The 20,985-nt window shown below is 51.0% G+C and overlaps 1 protein-coding gene across 2 annotated transcripts; it reads left to right on the forward strand.

Moving 5' to 3' along the window:
• The first annotated feature begins 1,717 nt into the window (after positions 1-1,717).
• On the forward strand, positions 1,718-19,818 carry DENND2D (DENN domain containing 2D). Of its 2 annotated transcripts, none has more exons than XM_082677256.1 (12): positions 1,718-1,968; positions 6,743-6,918; positions 7,732-7,844; positions 8,897-8,966; positions 9,679-9,756; positions 10,838-10,978; positions 12,211-12,359; positions 14,734-14,911; positions 17,750-17,791; positions 18,201-18,285; positions 18,613-18,852; positions 19,330-19,818. In XM_082677256.1, exons 1-12 carry the CDS (start codon positions 1,911-1,913, stop codon positions 19,404-19,406), a joined length of 1,407 nt encoding a protein of 468 aa, XP_082533382.1. In that variant the 5' UTR covers positions 1,718-1,910; the 3' UTR covers positions 19,407-19,818. The 2 variants fall into 2 exon arrangements, with proteins under 2 accessions (XP_082533382.1, XP_082533381.1); XM_082677255.1 differs by lacking the exon at positions 1,718-1,968 and adding an exon at positions 6,036-6,181.
• The last annotated feature ends 1,167 nt before the right edge of the window (positions 19,819-20,985 follow it).

Below are 20,985 nucleotides of genomic sequence, written 5' to 3' on the forward strand. Positions count from 1 at the left end.
CTCCCTAACGTAGCATCATCCTGACTTCTCATTCCATATATTAGTTTTGCTTGTTTTTAACTTTACATAAATGGAAACTTACATTATGTCGTCTTTTGTGTCTGACTGTCTTGCTCAACATTATATTTGTATGGTGTAGCCATGCTATTGCATGCGGTCATGGTGTATTCATTCCTACTGCTGTATAGTACTCCATTGTAAGAATATGCTGCAACTCATCCATGTCATTGTTTATGGACATTTGAGGTTATTACAGTTTGAGGCTATTTCAGATAAGATTCAACATGAACAGTCTTGTACATATCTTTTTGCTGTACCTATACACATATTTCTTCATCTGTTTTTACAGGAAGGAAGTAGATTGGTTAAGGCCGCCATAAAATAGGTTGGGAAAATTAAGGCACAATTATGTTCAACCAGTGGGACAAGTTTATCATGAACAACTACTATACTTACACGGAGATGCAGAAGACATGAATGCAGAGCCAAGAGAAGGTACTTGAGAAAGAGATGTGTCCTCGTGTGTGGAAATTCACAGAGAATAGGGAACAGAAACAGACTGTGTAATTAAGTACAAAATTGCATAGGCCCAGAGTAGAGGCAACTTTTAGAACCTCTGGGCTAAGACTAGACAGTTTAATACCAGGGCTAGATTCCTCACTGTTGCTCACCCATAGTCTGTGACACAAGAGTCACCTGGAGGCCATGCAGGGGAGAGGAAGGGGGTGTAGGTCCGGGGGTCATTTCTATAGATCCTAGACATATTTCTGCCACAGTGTCTTCTTCCCTCTGCCACCCACATCTGAAACAGAGGCTAAAACCTCTGTGAATGGAGAAATTTCAGACAGGACTCTGCACTTCCTCTATCCTTTCCACCCTACAGGTCCTGGGAGGCAGAGGAGAGCCAGGGCGGATCCCCCAGGAGCAAGAGGGGCTTATCAAATGCAAATTTTCATTTCTGACAAAGGAAGCTTGAAATGTGGAAGTGTAAGGAAGCCATTGAAGGTGAGAAGGGCAGAAGAAAAGCTGAATGGCTCTATGGGGATTTGGGATTAGAAGAAGGGGAGTGTGGCTAGCTGCAACTGTCATCATCACTATTGTCATCATTATTATCATCATCCCTTACATTTGTATCACATAAGAGTTTACAAAGAGCTTTCTAATCCTTGACTTCCATGTCTTTGCAGGGTGGCAGGGCAGGGATTACTCTCATTTTGCTGAACTGCCCAAGAGCCGGCTGGATGGAAGGCAGGATCAAGGCCCTCAACTGCATCTCCAGTCCCTCCTCAAGAGCTCACAGGGCCAGGTCCTTTCGTCAGGGGAGTGGAATAGGGAAAAGAGCAACGCAGGGGCACGGGCCCCACGGAGGAGAAGGACAAATATAGCAAGAGATCTGGAAATGGCCAGAGGCTAACGCAGTTGCAGGGGGCGAAGTGGAGAGGTTGGAAAGCTGTGCCGACTCTGAAAACTCTGTCTCCTTCTGGCATAAGTCCCCGAGCCACCTGGAAGGTGTAGGGATGCCCACCGGGAGGGCACAACCCGCGCTTGCCGCGGAGGCGGAGGGTGACTTCGTGGCGACCCCGAACATTTGCGGACCGCGGGGCTCGGAAAGTCAAACTTCCCGGGACGCCCCACAGAGGGTGGGAGCCAGGTGGCACCGCCCCTCCCGGACGCGCGTTGAGCGCCCTCTGTCACCCCACGCAGCCCTGCCCGGCGCCCAGGGAAGAGCGGGCCCGCCCAGGTGCGCCGGGGGTTGGGCCGGAGTCCGGAAGGTGTGCCGTCGCGTCCCGGCTCGTCCCCCTCTGCCTCTCCCCCGCGGAAAAGTGAAAGTGTCTGCCAGCCGAGGTCGCGCATTGGGGGGGGCGGGGCCGGCGCGGACCTGGGAGCGGGCGCCGGGTGTTCCAGGGGCCATGGATGGGCTCGGCCGCCGCCTCCGAGCCAGCCTGAGACTGAAGCGCGGCCGTGGGGGTTAGTGCCGGGCCGGGGCGCGCCGGGACGAGGGCGCGGGCACAGCGGGGGGACCGCGGGCCAGGACAGGAGGTGACGGGGACAAGGGGCCAAGGCAGGGCGGTGCGGAGGGTCGCGATCGATCGAGGAGCAGTCTGAGGGGGCATTCCGGGGGTGCTGGGCAGGGGTCAGGTGAGCTGGAGAGAAAGGGCGCAGGTAGAGGTGGAAACGGGCTGGTGGGGAAGGGGTCGGAGGTCAGAGGAGAAGCCACGCCAGCAGGGGCAAAGGGGAGGTCGCCAGCCAAAGGAAACCGTTGTGGGGCCCCGGGGCCACGTGTCCTACCAGCCAGGAAGTTTGTGGGGCAACCGCAGGGTGCCTGCAGCTCCCGGGCCGCGGCGCCCGCCCGGGAGACACAGCCTCAGCCCCCGGCCGCCCGCCTCCCCGCGCTGCCCCGCCTCCCCGCCCCCGGACTCCACTCGTGGGAGCCCGCGACTTTGCCCCGCACACAGCCGCCGGCCACAGCACTGCCCTTCCCCTGCGACGTCACCCCCTCCCTCCCCTAGGGGCGGCGAGGAGCCCTGGAGAGTGTGGCCTCGAGCAGAGCTGGGATAGAGCCTGCTCAGCTGCTTCCTTAGAGTGTGCGAACCCGGCAAGGCAAGCCTCCCTTATCCCTTGGTCCCCCATTACAGAAGGAAGAATGATTCCTGCCATACAGGGTTGTACGGATTAAATTAGCAGTCAATATTCGCTTCCTTTCTTCTCAGCAGGGGCGCTGGGCTTTGGAAGGGAGTTAGGAATTCATTCATTCTTTTTTTCATTCATTCAACACATATTTATTGCTGCTTACCACTGACCAGCCCGATGGCTAAGCAGCCACAACCCTTACTTTGTCCAGAGGTCCCACCTTCTGAGAAGAAGGGAACCGATTGGAAAGTAAGCAGGGGTCATACCAAGACAGTCCACCCCTTCTAACATTGGTGGTCAAAAGATTGGATGAGACCCCCTCTTACTCCAAGCCCCAGAGCTGGGGAGACCTGGGAGGGGGGAATCAGTGCTCCTTCTGCCATTACCCCTGTCCCCCACCCCTAGCCCTTGCTGTTCTCCCTGAACACAGGTTTCCAGTATCTATCTGGTCATTCCACCTGTACTGAGGCGGAGAGGTCAGAGACCATGGGTTGGGACAGATGCCTGGGAGCGTGCCGTGGCAGGAGCAGATGCAGGGTGGGGCTGGTGGCCTCTTTTCTCTGGAGAGCACTGGCTTGGTCTTTCCTGGTCTCCCTCGACCCTCAGAAGCCTGTGTGAATGGAAGGGATCTGCTCCCTGCAGCCCAGAGGAAACATTCCACTTGTTCCCAAAACAGGGCTGATGACTGTACCTGATGACAATGAGGGACTGTAAGATGTGCAGCCAGTATTACCTGTCCTGAGGTCTGGCACCTAGCGGGCAGGAGAGTGTGCCTTCTTCATCTTCCATACTATCCTCCACCTTTCCCGGAATTTCCCCCTCCCTCTTTTGCCCTTTTGGCCCCAAGGCAACTGTGTGGTAGGAGGGTGTGTGTGTGTGTGTGTGTGTGTGTGTGTGTGTGTGTGCATACACACACGCATGGGTGTAAATCATCCTGATGGGAGGGTTGGCAGTGGTGGTGGTCCTGGGTTGAGAGCAGCTGAGCTAGAAGAGGAAGGGCCAGCTTTCCAGATCAAGGTTCCAGAAAGTCCCTTCACCTATATTCCAGCTGGTTCTGGGACTTTTGTCAGAGGGCTGTGGGAGGCACTTCCTGGTGGAGGAACACGTGTAACCAGACTCCTGACTTCCCTAGAAAGGGCGTCTCCCTCCTAAACTGAAAATTCAGGATAATAATTCCTTTCTAGGGCACTGAGGATTAAATGAGAAGACCCATATTAAACGTGTGTGTGATGGAGGTTTTCCTTCTGTTGATAACCCCCTTTGAAAGGGGGAAGACTTTTTTCTGGATTTCTTGGTCCTCAGCCCCAAAGTCCAGTAACTTCTTTTGTTTGCGATTGTAAGTTTTGCTGTTCTCTTGGCTCTTCTGATAAAGCAGGAAGAAATGGGCTGAAAATGCAACCCGAAGGATTTAGGGAAAGAAATCATTTCCTGAGGTTCTGGAATGCCCAGGGAAAAGATTTTGCTTCTCAAGGTCTTTTGCAAACAGGAGGCATCCACATTTGTGGGATGTTTGGTGTGTACTGCACCCAGGAGGCAGGAGCGTGAACATGAAACGCTCATCATTCCCACCCCTGACAGATTCTGTTGTATTCCCCAAATAGTCCCTGAATTACTCTGTGCCTCGGTTTCCCCATCTGTGTCTGGAGATGATGCTTGTTTCTCAGATTGGTGGCGAGGATTGTGCAGCCAGTCTGTGCAGGTTGCAGATAAGGTGTGGTGACAGATCCGAGTGTTCCAGGTCACTGTTCTCACCACTGCAGTGAATGTAACGTTCCCTTTTTTTTTTTGGCTGCACTGGGTCTTTGTTGCTGCATGCAGGCTTTCTCTAGCTCCAGGCAAGCGAGTGGGGGCTACTCTTCATTGCGGAGCACAGGCTTCTCATTGCGGTGGCTTCTCTTGTTGTGGAGCATGGGCTGTAGGCACACGGGCTTCAGTAGTTGTGGTGCACGGGCTTAGTTGCTCCGTGGCATGTGGGATCTTCCCAGACCAGGGCTTGAACCCATGTCCCCTGCATTGGCAAACTGATTCTTAACCACTGCACCACCAGGGAAGTCCCTACAGTGATTGAAACATTCTTATTTACTGTGATCCTTGATCTCCCCAGGAGTCATGGCTGGGCCACTGAGTACTGGCTTTTACTAGTCCACAGAAGCCAGGTCTGGAACTATTAAGAGCAAGCAACTGTGTCCCCTATTTCAGCACCACACATTCTTCCAGAGGTCTATTAATTGTTTGCAGGAGTGGCAGACACTGGCACCAAACCCTTTTGCCTTCTAGCTTCTCTTAGGGGCAGCCTCCTGGCAAGAGTCTTTCTCTCTTACCACGTGCATTTACACACTCAAGGGTTTATGTGAGAATCCCAGGTGATTTACTGCTATTCTGTCTCTCTTCCCCAGCCTCCAGACACAGCACCACTGGAGCCCCAGGGCCCAGCTGCTCTGCTCTTAGCTTGTGCAGAACTGTTGACCTGGACAAACCAGGAAAAAAGACTGAGCAGGCGTGGGGGTGGGGTGGAGATCACCCAGATGCTTTCCACTCCACTGAGTGCCCCTCAGGCTACTGATGCAACCAGTCCCCTACTGTAGGCCAGGGAGACTGTCCTAAGTCAGTGCTTCCTATCTGGGAGGAGGGATTCTTTGCTGGAGCCCTGGAACAGGTCCCAGTGAGACAAGTTTGCCTTAGGACATATTGCAGGGGATGAAAGATGCACCATTGTAGACTGTGCTGAGATATCAGGAACTCTCCAACCCAGAGATGGACTTTGCTCTTTATTTCACCACCAGGAGAGGATTAGGTTCATTTTGATATCCAGGAATTCCTCTTGCTAGAACAATTTCTCCACTTAAATAATGAATGAGGTCAAGTCTATTGATTTTAATCAGGGGAGGCAGGGGCAACCTTGCTGTGAGGAGTTTTTGGTCCTGTGCTCTTGCTTGCAGCCTTGAAGTCCTGGAAGTCCCAGAGTGCAGCAGGGGGCCATGCAGAGGTTATCTGCTGCCATTGACCGAGTTAGGAAGTGAAAGGTCGGGAATCAGTTATGGAGATATAAGATCCCTGTCCTGGGACTGGCAAGGCATTCTCCACTGTCAAGGGGTTGTAAATAAACCCATTGCACAACCTTCAGCCCAGAATTAAAAGCCCTTAGCCCAGAAGCAGCTGGGCTCTGGAGGTGTTTGCCTATGACCTTTTCTCTCACCACACCCTGGGGCTCTTGGGAGGAGCTGAGGTCTGAGCTGCAGTGCCAGGATGCTGCCTCTGTCAGTGCAGGCGTTCTGCTGCCTTTCTGGGTCCTGTCACACGGGCTCCTTGCTCAACTATTGGGTGCATAGGATGGAAACTGCTCTCCCCTATTTGGAAGACAGCACGTGGCTTGGCTTCATAGAGTTGTGGCTGGAGACTGAAACGGCAGCCGCCTTCTCAGGTTTTCTGTAGCCAGTCTGTTAGAGGAAAGGCAAGCACTCCATGCCTTACAGGCCCAAGAAGATGGAAAGACAAGTGGTAGGCGGGATACTCAGGCGCTTCCGCAACTGGCTGCCTCGACACGGAGCAGGTCTGGACTGGATTAGCTACTTCTTTTTTCCAGGGTGACCCTCTTCGATGGGGCTGTTTCTTCCTTGAAATACTTCTTTTTCTTCTTCTTTTATATCTCATCCTTCCCCTGGTTCCCCATGTGACCTGGCCAGGAGGTTTCCCCTGTTGGTTTTTAGAGCCGGTCATGCCCTGTGGTCACAGTCACGTGGCCCTTGGCCTGTTCCGATTTCTTGAGTCCAAGTCAACTCGGGGTGTACTGTTTCACTTAGGCAGAGTTTCTGCTACCCTGGGGCCTCGGGCCTCCCAGGTGACCTCCCCAGTATATTTCCTTGGCTTCCGAATCAGTGACTTCTTTCCTCCTCTTGCCCCCCCACCCTCGGTGGTTCCAAATCTCCCAGGCAGGCACGGAAACTGCCCAGTTGGCTCTGATCCCGTGCCTGGACCTGAGGTGCTGGGCAGGCTCCAGGGACCTCGGTGTCGGTATGACGGCCTAGAAGTGCCAAAGATACTGGAGCCTCACATCCTCCACTCGGGGCCTGGATCAATGAGATACCAGTGGGCCCTGGTGTCTTGGTTTCAGGACCTCCCCAGGATAATCTGGGGGAAGTTGTAAAGGAACCAGAAAGGGCCCAGGAGCACTGTCTACCCAACTTTGCCGGAGGGCAGCACTTCTTTGAATACCTCCTCGTGGTTTCTCTCAAAAAAAAGCCTTCGGGGGATGATTATGAGCCCACAATCACCTACCAGTTCCCCAAGGTAAGGATTGAAGGAAGGGGCAATGGGGGACAGAGGGTTCGGGTGTTTGAGAGGCGATGGGTGTGGGGGGGTGTCGTCTCCCCATCCCCAGCCCCCCACCCTGCAGGGGGCTCGTCTAGAGCTGCCCTGAGCTCACTGCTCCTGTTTCCTTCAGGTCCAGCCCTGTTTTCTCTTATCACCCGCAGAATCTAGGTCTGTAACGAACTGACCTAGGCTCCCTAGCTGGGAAACTAGGCTAGTTCTTCTGCTGTTTGGGGGACCTCCTAATTCTTCCAAATTCTATGCTCAGCCACCCTTCTCTGTAGAGAATCTTACCTTCTGCCAGAGGTCCTCGCAGGAATCCCCTCCCTGGGGTGGGTGGGAGGGAAAGGGTGGGGCAGGCACGTAGCTGGTGGCCACAGCCCAAGCATCAGACTCCTTCTTGTCTGGTCCCGCAGCGGGTGAAGGGGTGGGGTTAGGGCATCTTTCTCATTAACCCTGACAGTGAGGCTACTGAGCTGGCCGCTTCTCTTCTCAGATGCGGTATCTCTCTGATGTGGTCCTCCCAGGAAGCCAGGAGGTCTCTGGGCCTTTCTGCACTCAGCATGGTCCTGGCCCCCTTCCTGACTATGTAGATCCTTAGGATACTGAAGTCCAACTCAGGTTCATGTAGACTTGGCCCGGGAGGGACTGTTTCAGCGTTGGGGTTCTTCCAGCCAGACCCAGAACGCAGTCTCTATGCAGTGATGGGCACAGAGTAGCCCGCCAGCCCCCAAGCCCTCTCCACCTGCTCCTACCTCCACATCCACCTGTCTCTTTTCCCATTCCTTGTAGCGAGAGAACTTGCTTCGGGGACAACAGGAGGAGGAGGAACGGCTGCTCGGAGCCATCCCCTTGTTTTGCTTCCCAGATGGGAATGAGTGGGCCCCACTCACTGAGTATCCCAGGTAATCGCTCGGCCCTGGGACGGGGGAATCTGGGATTGGAGGAGAAGGGCGAACCACGGGGTTCCTGCACCCCCCGTCAACTGGATTTCTCACCAGCTTCCTTCCTGATGGGGAGGGGCTGGAGTTGATTCATTTCTAAACATCTTGCCTGGGACACCTCGAGGCAAGAGAGCTCGGGTAACCAGGTTAAGCAGTCCCTTCTAACAGAAGGGCGAGGCTCTTTCACTTGTCCTAGGAGCTAGTCACTGTGTTTTGACGGCCTCTGGCAGAAGATGGACTTAGAAGAAGTCCTTTGGCCTCTAAGGAGTCCCTTATATGCCAGAGCCTTTTACGCCGTGAGTCCTGGAATTTGACTGCCTGAGCTCAAGTTTTGGCTTTAGCACTTATGAGTTGAATGACCTTGGATGAGAAGCACTCCCCCAGAGTCTCAGTTCCTTTATTTGTAAAGTGGGCATAGTGATTGAACCTACTTCAAAGGGTTGTTTTGAGAACTAAATGTGATGATACATTTAGAGCTTGACACCAATAAGCACTTTAAATAAATTACTGATGTTACGGTTACTCTCAGGATTAATCAGCAGCTCCCCTTTACCCTCCTCACCCCCCTCAGCCCTGCTCTGATGCTGACTGCCTTCCTGCTTTAGAATGTAGTGAGCAGGGACTTCCCTGGTGGTCCAGTGGTAAAGAATCCGCCTCACAATGAAGGGGACACGGGTTCGATCCCAGGGAACTAAGATCCCACATGTCGCAGGGCAGCTAAGCCCAAGACACAACTACTGAGCTCGCATGCCTGAACTAGAGCCCACGTGCTCTGGAACCTTCGCACCACAACTACGGAGAGCACTCACCCTGGAGCTTGCGTGCCACAGCTAGAGAGAGAAAACCCACATGCCACAACTAGAGAGAAGCCCTCTCGCCACAACGAAGAGGCTGCACGCAGCAACAAAGACCCGAGGCAGCCAAAAATAAATAAATAAATCATAAATAAATCTTACGGAATAAAAAGAACCCAGTGAGCAAATGTAAACCAGGTCTTGTCTGCTCTTCCTCAGGGAGACCTTCTCGTTTGTCCTGACCAACGTGGATGGCAGCAGGAAGATTGGATACTGCAGGCGCCTCTTGGTTTGTAGAGCTCAGAACGGGCCCCTCCTCTCTGCAGCCTGTTCTGCTCCACAGCTGGGTTTGCTCAAGCCTCAGCTGCAAAAGCCAAGGCTCCCTGGCAGAGGTGGTTGTAGAGAGAGCACAGCCCAGTACCTGCTGCCATGTTAGTGCCCTGTGCCACCTCACAAGAATGGGGACACACACCCCTCCTCACCCACCCAGGGCACCTTTGCTGCCATGCTTTGGTCTCTACTCTCCCCAGCTCGGGGGGAAGCTTCATTCTAACCCGCTCCCCGCCCTCTCTATCCAGGCCTCATTGACTTGGCCCCTGCCTCCCACAGCCTGGCCTGGGATTTGGACAACGAAGCTCAGTCCTTGGGCTCTCAAGTCACTTTCATAGCGCTCTCCTGCCTAGCTGTTTCCTCGTCTCTACAACACACTTGCTCCCTCTTGGCTCACCCCTGATAGTGTTGGTGCCGATGCAGGCAGTGTTCGCCCTTGAGCCAACCAGCCCCCTCAAGGCCACTTTCTTTGGATTTCGGTGACCGTTCTGGCCTCCCTGCTGCCTCTCCCATGAGTGGGACCTCTGCACAGCCAGGTCTTTCTCCCTCCAGCCCACCATTCACCATGGATCCCCCAGCCCCAGCCACCAGCCCTGTGCCCCATCAGCCCCAGTTGCATAGAGGCCCTGGGGAGGCTGCAGCACTGAAGGAGCCTGTCCGTCCCTCCCTAGCCCGCCGGCCGTGGTCCTCGCCTCCCCAGGGTGTACTGCATCATCAGCTGCATTGGCTGCTTCGGCTTGTTCTCCAAGGTAGGGGTGGAACGGGATTCCTCGGGGCCTGCTGGGCCTGTTGAGCCTCCAGGTCCACCTGGCTGCCTGCCCTGCCTGAGCCCCCTGTGCTCCTCCCCCACAGCCGGGGTCAGGCGAGGCACCCTGGGGAGATTCAGGCAGACAGGCGATTGGGCTGGACTTGGCTTTAGGGAAAAGTAGGAACTGAAGCTAGAGGACTGTCTCCCCTGCAGAAAGCCCACTGCTCCCCGTCTAGTCAGGTAAGAATGCAGCTGGAGTGGGACATGGGTAGAGCTCCAGGTCAGGAGTGGGGAGTTCCAGTTCCTCATCTGTCAAGTGCATGGAATGATCCCTCACCTTCCTATCTCATGGGTTGCTGTGAGGCTCAGATGACATGATACATGAAGAAGACAGAATACTAAACAGATATAAAGACAATTATACAGCGGGGCTTGGGGGACTCCCTCTGACTCCTTCCAGGGTAGAGGGGGAAGTTGAGGTCTCCAGGACTTCTGCTGGAGCAATTTGAGTGCTAGTACACCTGAGTTGGGATCAGAGAGGAATCCTTCCGAATGGATGTGGCATGTCTTAGTGGCCAGAAAAGGGCATCAGTGTGCTCTGCCCCAGGCAGGCCCCTTGAAGGATGAAGGTAATATACTCCATCAGCCTTGGCTTGGGTGGATGGTTCATCTGTGCAGGGTTCTGTGGATGAAGGCCATCCCTCGACCTGGGGAGCCTCTGGTGGAAGTTGGAGGGCAGAGTGGCACCTAAGAGGCCCAGCTTCTAGTCTCCCACTCCATCTAGCACAAATGAACATGGTACCATCAGGGATGACGAGTTTACTCTCGAATGACTTCCTGGGGAAGGTAGCTCGTGCTGATGTTAGGAGAAGGAAGGAATACGGATCGGTAGAGAGAAGACGAAAAGAAGAAGGCTAGGAGCAAAAGCAGGTCTTGCGCAGGAGGTAAACAGCAGACTGGTTTCTGCCAGGGAAGAATGAACCAGTTAAGGATTGGCGGGACCAGCCTCACACGTGAGATCTCAGCTACCAGCCTGGGAGCGTCCCTTTGAGTCATGTTTCCCGTGGTCCTCTTCCGTACAGATCCTGGATGAAGTGGAAAAGAGGCATCAGATCTCCATGGCAGTCATCTACCCATTCATGCAGGGCCTCCGAGAGGCAGCCTTCCCCGCTCCTGGGAAGACCGTCACCCTCAAGAGCTTCATCCCCGACTCAGGCACTGAGGTGGGTGAGCAAAATGGACAAGACCCTCCCTGACTGCAGGGGAAGTGTTCCTGGGGCACCTCTCGTCACAGTGCTCCCATTCACCAGAAACTGAGCCAGGCAGGCACTGGGGCTTGGCTCGAATTATTGGCGGCAGAGCTGAAAGTCAAACCCCAATGTTCTGATCCTCCCAACCTGATGCTCACAAGGACCTACTTACTGTTTAAGCCACCAAGACTTTTATTTATAATAAATAAATCATGTAAGCTGAGGCTCCTGGTCCTAGAATGGCCTTTGCCCCCAGCCGCCAAACTGCCACTTTTCCCCATTACCTCACTTATCTTCCGGTGTCTGTCCTATATCTCTACCTTATGGCCTCCACCTGTCTTTTTCTTATCACACATCCCCACCCCTGAGTCCCCACCCATGCCACAGTGGGGATGCTATTGTTTTAAGACACTAAGCAGACAAAGCAGCAAGTAGAACGTTGTTTTAAGAATTCCAGTCCTGACCCCTGGTACTCTGGATAATCTGGTGTGTCCTCTGCTTCCCCAGATCGGAATAAGGGGAGGGGCTAGGCTTGTTCACTTATTCAAAACATAAGTGTGGCAGGCTAGCTATGCACAAAGTTAGACTATTTTCTGGCTACGAAGCGGTAAATAAAATGAATGTGGTCCCTGACTTCATGGAGCTAAAAGTCTAAAGACTTAAATAAGTAAACACACAAATAAATAATTAAAAATTGTATGATTGTGATGAAAAGAAAACAGGATGCTACATGGGAAAATGATGAGAAACACAGGTTGACACCTTGCATTAGGTGGCCAATGAAGGCCTCTGAGACATAAAGGAGGATAAGAATGAAGAGAGAAAATATTGTAAACCAACTATACTTCAATGAAAAACTAATAAGTTAGTTTTTTTGAAAAAGAGTGAAAGGCAACCCAGGGGAGGGAGGGAAGAACCTCCGGCAAGAAAGAGTGTGACATGCTCAAGGAACGGAAAGGAGTTGGTGCGGGGAAGCGAGGTGAGGCAGGTGGTGAGAGAGGCGGGCCTTGTGGGCCACATAGGGGATTACATCAGTGTCATCCTCAGAGCGTAGGGGAACCATGGGTGGGTTTTTAGCAGTGGGGAGGCACGGTCAGATGCACTCCTTGGGGAAGATAGGGTGGAGGCTGGTAGAGACCCAGCTTTCGGGGGTTCATGTGATTTTTTCAGTGTGGTGACTCCCCCTCTCTCTGGTTTCCCCACAGTTCATTTCGCTGACGCGGCCCCTTGACTCCCACCTAGAGCATGTGGATTTTAGTTCTCTGTTGCGCTGTCTCAGTTTTGAGCAGATTCTTCAGATCTTTGCCTCTGCAGTGCTGGAGAGAAGAATCATCTTCCTGGCAGAAGGTCTCAGGTTGGTCCAGCCACCGAGCGGGGTCGCCTGAACTGACTGGCATCCCTGGGTTCCAAGGAATAGACCGGAGGGTTCTCGAAGGAAATCAGGCTGTAGGACCTGTGTGCTCCCCACCCTCCTGCCACCCTGCCTTGATCTGCACTAAGCCTAGAAAATAGCTGTTATAATTCCCTGTTTCTGCCTCCAAACTTGATCACTGCCTAAGCCTGAAGGAGGTTTGTGATTTAGCACTGAGAAGTACAAGAAGTATTCCCATGACAGCCCTGGAGGAGACCAGTTAGGGTGGATGCAGACATGATTCTGCTCTCGAGAAGCTGAGGGAGGACAGGGCAGGAAGTCATAGAGTGGTAGGGAGGTCAAGCGCACTATCCTTAGTGGAAAACACATGTCATTTGTCCATTTATTCACTCATTCAACAAACACTTATTGTGTGTCAACTGTTTACCAGATGCCAAGCATCAGGAAAATACAGACAAATAAGACATGGTCCTAGACCTTAAGGGAATGTCGAATTATCCCCATTTGAAAAGAAAGCACAGGTATTGAAATCAGCAGAACAAAGTTCAAGTTCTTTTCCTCTACCTTTAGCTACATGGTGTTCCTTAGGTTAGGTTCTTAACTTCTTGAAGTCATGATCTCCTTATCTGTAAAATGGAGATCTGTAGCTACTTCATAAGAGTGTGGTAAGGATTAAATGAAGTAATGCACATTAGGTAACTAGCACTCTGCCAGGCACACACTGGTAAGTGCTAGTTGTTTTTCTTAATAATAAGTTCATGGTTGACTATATCCCTGTGTATAGTTGAAGCAGAATAATATCATGTCTTGGTCTCTACCTCTTAGGGGCTTCAAGTCTGAGAAAGACATGGGGAGATGTGTGACAGAATAGAGAAGGGAGAAAAATCGTAAGACAGTAGAAGGTTGACCTATTTATGTCTTGGGATGGAGAAAGCTGCTTATATTGGGCTGACAACCCTGGTTTTATCTTTTAGGGAAGAAGAAGAAAAGGATATTAGGGACCCAAATATTAGGCCAGAGGGCCAGGTGAATGTCATGGGTTTTAGAGGAAAGGAAGCTTGGGCAGGCAATGGGGGTCTGTGGGTTGAAAATTCTGTAAAAATCAGTGATAACCGAAAAGGCACCAGTCGTAGGCCAATCCTTGTGGAAAGTGGTGTAATCTTTTGCTTTGGAAGTAGCTCTTCTACTCTCTGCCCTGTAGGGGACTGAGAAGTTTCTGTCACAGCTGGAGCTGGGATTCTGGCCTTTTCCTCCTAAGATCAGTGTTTAGGAAGTGAAGGGGACTCTGGCCTGGACATGGGCAAAGGCCGGCAAGACTCATCTCTCAGGCGTTAACTTTCTTCAGGGAGACTCCACCACTCCCCACTTCCTTCCTACACTGAGTGTTTCAGATCTCTGCAACTCAGGCAGGAAGGGGACTTCCAGTCAGCCTAAGCCTTGGCGAGACTCTCAGAGACTCCATCTTTCTAACTCAGGAAGTGCTAGCTCCATACCAAGAGCTGAAACAAGGTTTCTGCATCTGTGTTTTGATTGGCTTTGGCTTTGGGGTAATTTGGAGAAATGAAGAGCCGTGAAAGCCAGTGGAGAATAGAGAAGACAGAAAGGGGGGTTGTGTGTGTGTGTTGGAGGGGCAAAGGGGGGAGGGATTGGGGGGAGCTGGGCCCGAGTTGTGACTTAGGCAATAATTACACAGGGAATGCTTCGTTGGGAAGGGTGGAGGAGCCACTTCTGTGGGACTTTCCAGGTAGGAATTGCTGGTCAGAGGTTCCTGGAATCCAGGAATTTCCCAAGCAAACTCAGGCACCAACCCGGTAACTTGAAATAACCACGAGTGGCCAGAGGGAGCTGTGAGAGTTAAAGACTCAGGATGAGACATAAGGAGGAAACAGGCTTGACCTCTCTGCTGCACCCCAATGTTTACACGTTTGTCTCCTTAACTACACTGAGTTCCTTAAAAGCAGAGCCAGTCTTATGCTTCCTGGTATCCACATCCTTAGCACAGTGGTAAGCACAGAGAAGGGACTCGAACAATGAAGACATTTCTTCTTCCCTCCCCTCTTTAGAGTCACTCCCCCGCCCCCCACCCCCACCCCCGGAAGTGAGTTGAGAAGACTTAACTGGGAAAAGGATCAAATAGAGGCCCCATCCTTGATGAGAGGAGCCTCAGCCTCCCAGTTTCTGTACCTTTCCTCCCAGCTACAAGTAGTCACAAGCTCTGTGACTGGCATGGCTCCCAGACTTGCTTTTACAGGCAGCATGAGCAGCTGCTGTCAGTGGTGGGCTGTAGGGGTGGGTCCCTGGGGGTGGAGGCGCAGGGAGGCCCCTCTGACTCTCACTCTCTGTGCCCTGTCCCCAGCACACTGTCTCAGTGCATCCATGCTGCTGCGGCGCTGCTCTACCCCTTCAGCTGGGCCCACACCTACATCCCTGTTGTCCCCGAGAGCCTTCTGGCCACTGTCTGCTGCCCCACTCCCTTCATGGTTGGAGTCCAAATGCGCTTTCGGCAGGAGGTTATGGAGAGCCCCATGGAAGAGGTATGATGCCGCAAGAAGAGGGCATGACTTGGAGCCAGGCAGACCTGGATCCCGATCCCAGCTCTGCTACTAACAGCTGGGTGATTTTGCCGCAGGTTGTTTAACCTCTTTAAGCCTGAGCTCCCTCATCTGTAATATCGGAATGACAATGTTCGGTTCCTAGGGATCCTAGGGGGAAAAATTCTGCATAAAGCACCTAGCCTGGTGCCTGACATATAGCTGATACTCAATAAGGGTCTGCTCCCTCCTCCTGAATGATTTCCCTGGGCTTAAGGGGCAGCACGTGGCTTATTCAGGGCTCACCCGACTGTCCTAGGCCAGCTAGTCCTAATGAACAGGCCCCAGGTGTCCCGTTTTTCTTCTGAACGGACGAGCACAGCTGGTCTGTACAACAGCTGGTCTATACAACACACACCCCACTGGGGGCTGTTCACGGTGCGGTGCTTAGAAGTGAACTGACATAGCCTTCCTGCAAACAACAAGCCTTGAAAATGCAGATTTTTTTTTTTTTGTAGCAAGGGTCATCTTTCTGATTAGCTCAGAGCTCAGTTGGCTAATGAGGATAGAGGTCCAAATTCCCTTTGATCTCTGTCAGCTTCTTATTTCTTGGCAGTGCCTCCAGATACACCAGAAAGATCAGTGGTGAAAATAGGCATTAATAACATAAATCTATCTCCAGTGTTGGAAGAACAACTCAAAACATGTGCTTTGCTTGAGTTGTCAATAGGAACTTTCAAGAGATAGCACATGATGATAATTTCAAGCCAGAAGAGCTACTTCGGTTTGTCTGCACGGGCTAACCACTGACTCCCTCTGTGTAGACAAAGGGCCTACCAAGGGGAGAGGCAGGGCCTAGAAGTAAGCTATTGAAGGCTTGCAACCCACCCTAGTGGGAGGACTTCCTCCATTTACATAAGAAGTATCTGCGGTCCAGATAACTCATTTGAGTTATCTGAAGCCACATAGGCAAGGATGGAATCTAGTAGATAGAACCAAAGCCTTTCTTCCACAGAGTGCTGCTGGGAGGTAAAGAAGCAGGCTCTGTTTCCCTTCCTTGCTTTGCTGGCCCGCTCAACCCTCCTCAGGACTGCTGAGTACACATGCCCTTTGAGCCAGTATTTGCCTTGTGACTAACTGGGACAGAGTATCAGCCCCATGTTTAGCAATGACTTAAAATGCCCCATACCCAGAAGTTATGAAACTTCCTGATGCTACAGCTCTATCTCCTCAGCTGTGGCTCTTCCTCCACTGGCCTGGCGGGAAGACACCGGAAGGCTACACAGACTCCAGCTCCTGCTCGCTAAGAGCCTTGGCCTATTTTATTCCTCTGCAGCTGCTCCGTGAAATGGGCAGGGGGTGAGGAAGGGAGAGGGCTAGGGGCCAGGGAAGGGGAGGGGGATTCCCTGACTCCCCACGTCCACTCTCTGGAAGGGAACGCTTGACAGACAGTCTTTCCAAGTACTGGAAAGACTTCTGGGAACAACTTCACAAAAAATTTCTTCACACACTCTTACCTCCCAGCCCCCGAAGTAAATAGCCTGCCCTGAGTGAAGGCATCTGAGCCTATGTATACAAGTGGTTTCAGGCCTGAACTAGTTCAACTTTTCTCCCTTGACGATGGATAATTACAGTGCTTGCTCTGTCTCTTGGCACACTTCCTAGTTCCTCTCTTTCTTTTTATTTGGGAGAAGGGTGCATGCAGGGATCACTCACCCACCTGTCGAGACCAAGGGTCACAAACTGAAAAGAGGGAGCCAGCAGGCATTTAAATGGCCAACACAGGCTTCGGGGGATTATGACAAACTGCTGAGCACAGGCCTTGACTAAAGGGGGCAGCTGTAACTCAGTTCCATCTGTATGTGGATCAGTGTTAGAGCTCCTGACTTTTCAGGAGAAGCCCCAAATCCAAATTTTATGTGAAATTTTCCAATTTAAATATTGGAAACTAAATTCAATTATTTAAAAATTCTCTGAGGCAAAAAGAAACAGATCTGTAGGTTGGAATCCAACCAGCAGGATGCCTATTTGTCATCTCTAGTCTGGACTGAAGGCCTCTCAGGCAATGATGGAGCTGATACTAGAGCTCAGGTCTCCCAAGTTCCAGCCCTGTGCTTGTCCTACCTGCAGCCTATAGACACAGGTTACTGCCTTTCCTTCCCTCTTCCTGCTGACCCTGGGCTCATTTCCTCCTCTCGCTGTTTCCTGCTGGAAGGCCCAGAGCTCTGTGGGAGTTTTATAAATGGAACTCCAGGCAATTGTACATAAAGTTGTTGTGAGCATTAAAAAAATCAAAAGATGTCCATCCCTGTCCTAAAGCTGACCAGAAGGAAGGGAGTTGAAGGAGAGTTGTCGGGAGAAAGACGTAGTCCCAGGGACAGCACAACCTCGGCTTGGAAACTGTCCTATTTGTTAGCAGTATCACCTCAGGCAGCTTAGCTTCTTTGGGTCTGTTTCCTCATCTGCAAAACAGGCACAGTACCTGCCTCTACAGGAGCATTGGGAAGATTAAATGAGATAAAATGTGCAAAGCACCATGTGTGCCACGTACTAAATGTTGCATATGTAGAAGCCATTACCATGATCAATGTTTTATTAAGGGAGTGACTGGCTATGGTTTACCCATATTGTCTGTCCCATCTTCCTTAGCTCTCTCCTGTTTCCTGCTTCCTACACCCTCACACCGTTTTCCCAGGAAAGAGGGGGTGGTGAGAAAAGAGACTATCAGACAGGAAATGAGAACTTAAGGTGCTGATTTTATTGCTACTTGGGCTGAAAGTTACAACCACAGGCAGAAATGGAGAAAGGGGAAGAGATCAAGCTGTTTTGTGTTTTTTTCAGGTCCTGTTGGTGAATCTTTGTGAAGGAACCTTCTTAATGTCAGTAAGTGTCTGGGTTCAGATCCCCAGCAGACCCACCACCACTTCAATTGCTCTAGTCTCACTGATGTTCCACTTACTTTAACAAACTTTAAGAACTTTTGTTGAGTGAGAATCCATGCTAACAAGATCTCTCCTCTCTCAAGGAGCCCATGACAAAGACAGATGACTTCACAAGGCATCTGTTAGTGCCTTTAGGGCAAGGATATAAACCAAGTACCAGAGGGATAGAGAAACTTACTAGTGTTTAGAGTCAAAGCTTCTGTTGCTTCTCTTCTATGTGGCCAATTATCTGGGGGTGGGGGGAAGAGTGGGGTGTAGAATTCATCCCCATCTCACACTCTCTGCCAACACTTCACTTCACACCTCCCCCCTGACTGCTTAACCTCTGAGCTACCTCTGTCGTCTCCTAGGTTGGTGATGAAAAAGACATCCTACCACCCAAGCTTCAGGAGGACATCTTAGAATCTCTTGGTCAGGGGATCAAGGGGTCACAGAGTAAGTCCTAGGCTCCTCTTATTTTGGCTTTCTCCTAAGAGCTTGAGGGCATGATTCCCAATAATTCCCTTCCAGAACTAAAACAAATTCACTCAGCAGTCCTGGGCTAGTCCCAGAGGCCTTGATTCTAGGGCGAGTATGAGATTTTATTCTTCCTAAGCAATGGTGAACCCATATCTAGTCTCCCATTTTAATCAGTCAATCAGTAGTTATGAAGCCTACCTCACCCCTTCTCCAAGAGCTTTCAGCTTGCGAAGAAAGCCACTGGAGGTAAGAGTGGGTAGTTTCATCCTTCCACTATCCTGAGATGGTCTCTGTTCCTTGCAGCTTCTGAACAAATCAATGAGCATGTTTCAGGCCCTTTTGTGCAGTTCTTTGTCAAGACTGTGGGCCACTACGCTTCCTACATCAAGCGGGAAGCAAATGGGCAAGGCCATTTCCAAGAACGGGGCTTCTGTAAGGCTCTGACCTCCAAGGCCAACCGTCGATTTGTGAAGAAGTTTGTGAAGACACAGCTCTTTTCCCTTTTCATCCAGGAAGCTGAGAAGAGCAAGAACCCTCCTGCAGGTATAGTGACAGGCCCCTATCAATCCAAGCCCAGAGGGTCACTGCCTCCAAGTCAGGTGTGGCCCTACGATGAAGAGGAGGGGAGGAAAGAGCATTTCTCTCTAGAGGCCCACAAAAATAGCTGTAATCTTACCAAGCGGGGCTGGAAGGAAAGAACCTGACGCCTAGGAAAATGCCTCCTGAGCTGATACTTTGCAGAAGTTGCTCTGTTCATCAGCCAGCAGGAGGCCGTATGCTCTTTGTTTTAGTCTGGAGCTAATTCCTACTAATTATTATTTGTTTTAGGCCCCCTCTGGGGCCAAATCAAATACCTGTATCTCCAAAGACCTGTGAGGGCTTGGGCATCCTGGCAGGAATGTGGGTGTAGTCTGGGAGCGTGGGCAGCAGAGAGAATATTCCTGACCCTCACTCCTGAGCTTATCTTAAGTCTGCCTGGCCAGATTAGATGTCTCTTAACACATGTATCTGAACCCACAGGCTATTTCCAACAGAAAATACTTGAATACGAGGAACGGAAGAAACAGAAGAAACCAAAGGAAAAGACTTTGAAATAAGAGCTGTGGTGAACAGCAGTGACTAGACCTATAGGCCAGTTGTGGACTTTGGCCCCTGCCAGCATGGTAGGATGTGAAGCTCTCAGCCCCCAGAATCCACAGCCTTCTTCCGAGTCCTGGTAACCAGGTCTTGCTTCAAGTTGGTGTCCTGAGTTTGGGATCCCTGGAATCAGCTTTCTCAAGACTTTGGAAGGCTCTGACCTCTGTGCTCACAGAGCTGGGCACAAAGCTGCCTTTCCTGCAGAGGTGACACCGGGCAGGAGACAGTAGTAGAGGTGTTGTAGAGTCTTACAAGTTGCTGTAACTGCCCTCTTCCAGGAACCTCTTACAAAATCCTCAACAGGGAAAGCAGTTGTGGCCCAAAGGCTCAGTTTCTCCACATAGAAGAAGAGGTCTGTGGACATGTGAGGATAAGAATAAAGATGAAAATCTTCTTGTTCTTTAAATGTGTATCTCTGGCTTCCACTATGGAGAGAAAACCAGGAAAACAAGGCAATAGATGTGAGAATAAACTGCGCTAGAAGTAGAGGACCTGGCAATAGTGCCCAGAACTCTGGGACTGTGTTTGGAGCGGTGGGATTACAGGGGTCGGCAGAGCCTTCTAATAGGAAGGGTGAGGGATACTGGTAAAAGCAGCAACCGCACTGGGGACACGGCAGCAGTTCTTGGTTCTAGTTCGGGGTGTTTTCCAGAATCTTGGGAGGAAAGGCTGCTAGCCAGAGTGAAGGATTTGCAGTCGAGTAACTTGAGGGTAGGAATTTCAGTTGACAGAAGCCAGTGAAGAACACTACATTGTTTCCATCAATAGGTCTGTCTGCCCATCACTTCCAGTTTGGAACTTTCCATTTTAGACATCCTACTTCCAACTTCAATATGTTGAGAAGCCCAGTTCAACTCTTTAGCTAAAGGTAGAGGGATCCCCCGCATTGACGTTTTTTCTCTTTGAGAAAAGAGAATCAAAATCTTAGAAGTTCAAACGAGTTTAGTAGTCACCTGGTCCATCTTCCCTCTGTATCTCTATGGACGGTTTCTGTTTAAACACTGTAAGGGATGGGAAACTTTTAGAAGCATCTTGTTTTTCAAAAATTCCATCTTTTTAATGTGTGTATGTGAGTGTGGCCCTCAGAGGCCCCTGCATTCTGTACAAAGAACACAAATGTTGTTGGAGGGTGGGATGGGGACTAGGGTTACCAAATTGAAGTTAAAGCCAATATAATTTTATTTTAGGGTCACAGAGACCTACTGCAGGTGGCACATGTTCTTCCGTCCACATGCCACCCCTAACTATGCTGCTACTCTTCACAGCTTCCAAGAGTCATTGCACCTTTTTAGGTAGTTTATGACAGTGGTTCCTAAGCCTAGTTGTAACTCAAAAGGTTTAACAAGGACTGGAATCCTGGGGAGCTTATGAAAATATGAGGCCCCATCTCAAACCTACCAAATATCTCTAGCAATAGGACCTGGGAACCTGTAGTTTTTAAAATTCTTCAGATGATTTTGATACCTAACCAGGTATCAAAATCACATATAATATGATCACAAGAAGAATTAGGACCAGCTGAGGTTTACTATAAACATA

Source organism: Grampus griseus (assembly GCF_964374135.1).
Source record: "Grampus griseus genome assembly, chromosome: 1".
Classification (NCBI taxonomy): Eukaryota; Metazoa; Chordata; class Mammalia; order Artiodactyla; family Delphinidae; genus Grampus; species Grampus griseus.

Coding starts and splice junctions, on each gene's coding strand:
- DENND2D (XM_082677255.1), top strand. CDS start 6,094: ATGCCTTACAGGCCCAAGAAGATGGAAAGACAAGTGGTAGGCGGGATA. Junction 9,757..10,837: donor GCTTCGGCTTGTTCTCCAAG/GTAGGGGTGGAA, acceptor TCTTCCGTACAG/ATCCTGGATGAAGTGGAAAA. Junction 18,286..18,612: donor GGGGATCAAGGGGTCACAGA/GTAAGTCCTAGG, acceptor TGTTCCTTGCAG/CTTCTGAACAAATCAATGAG.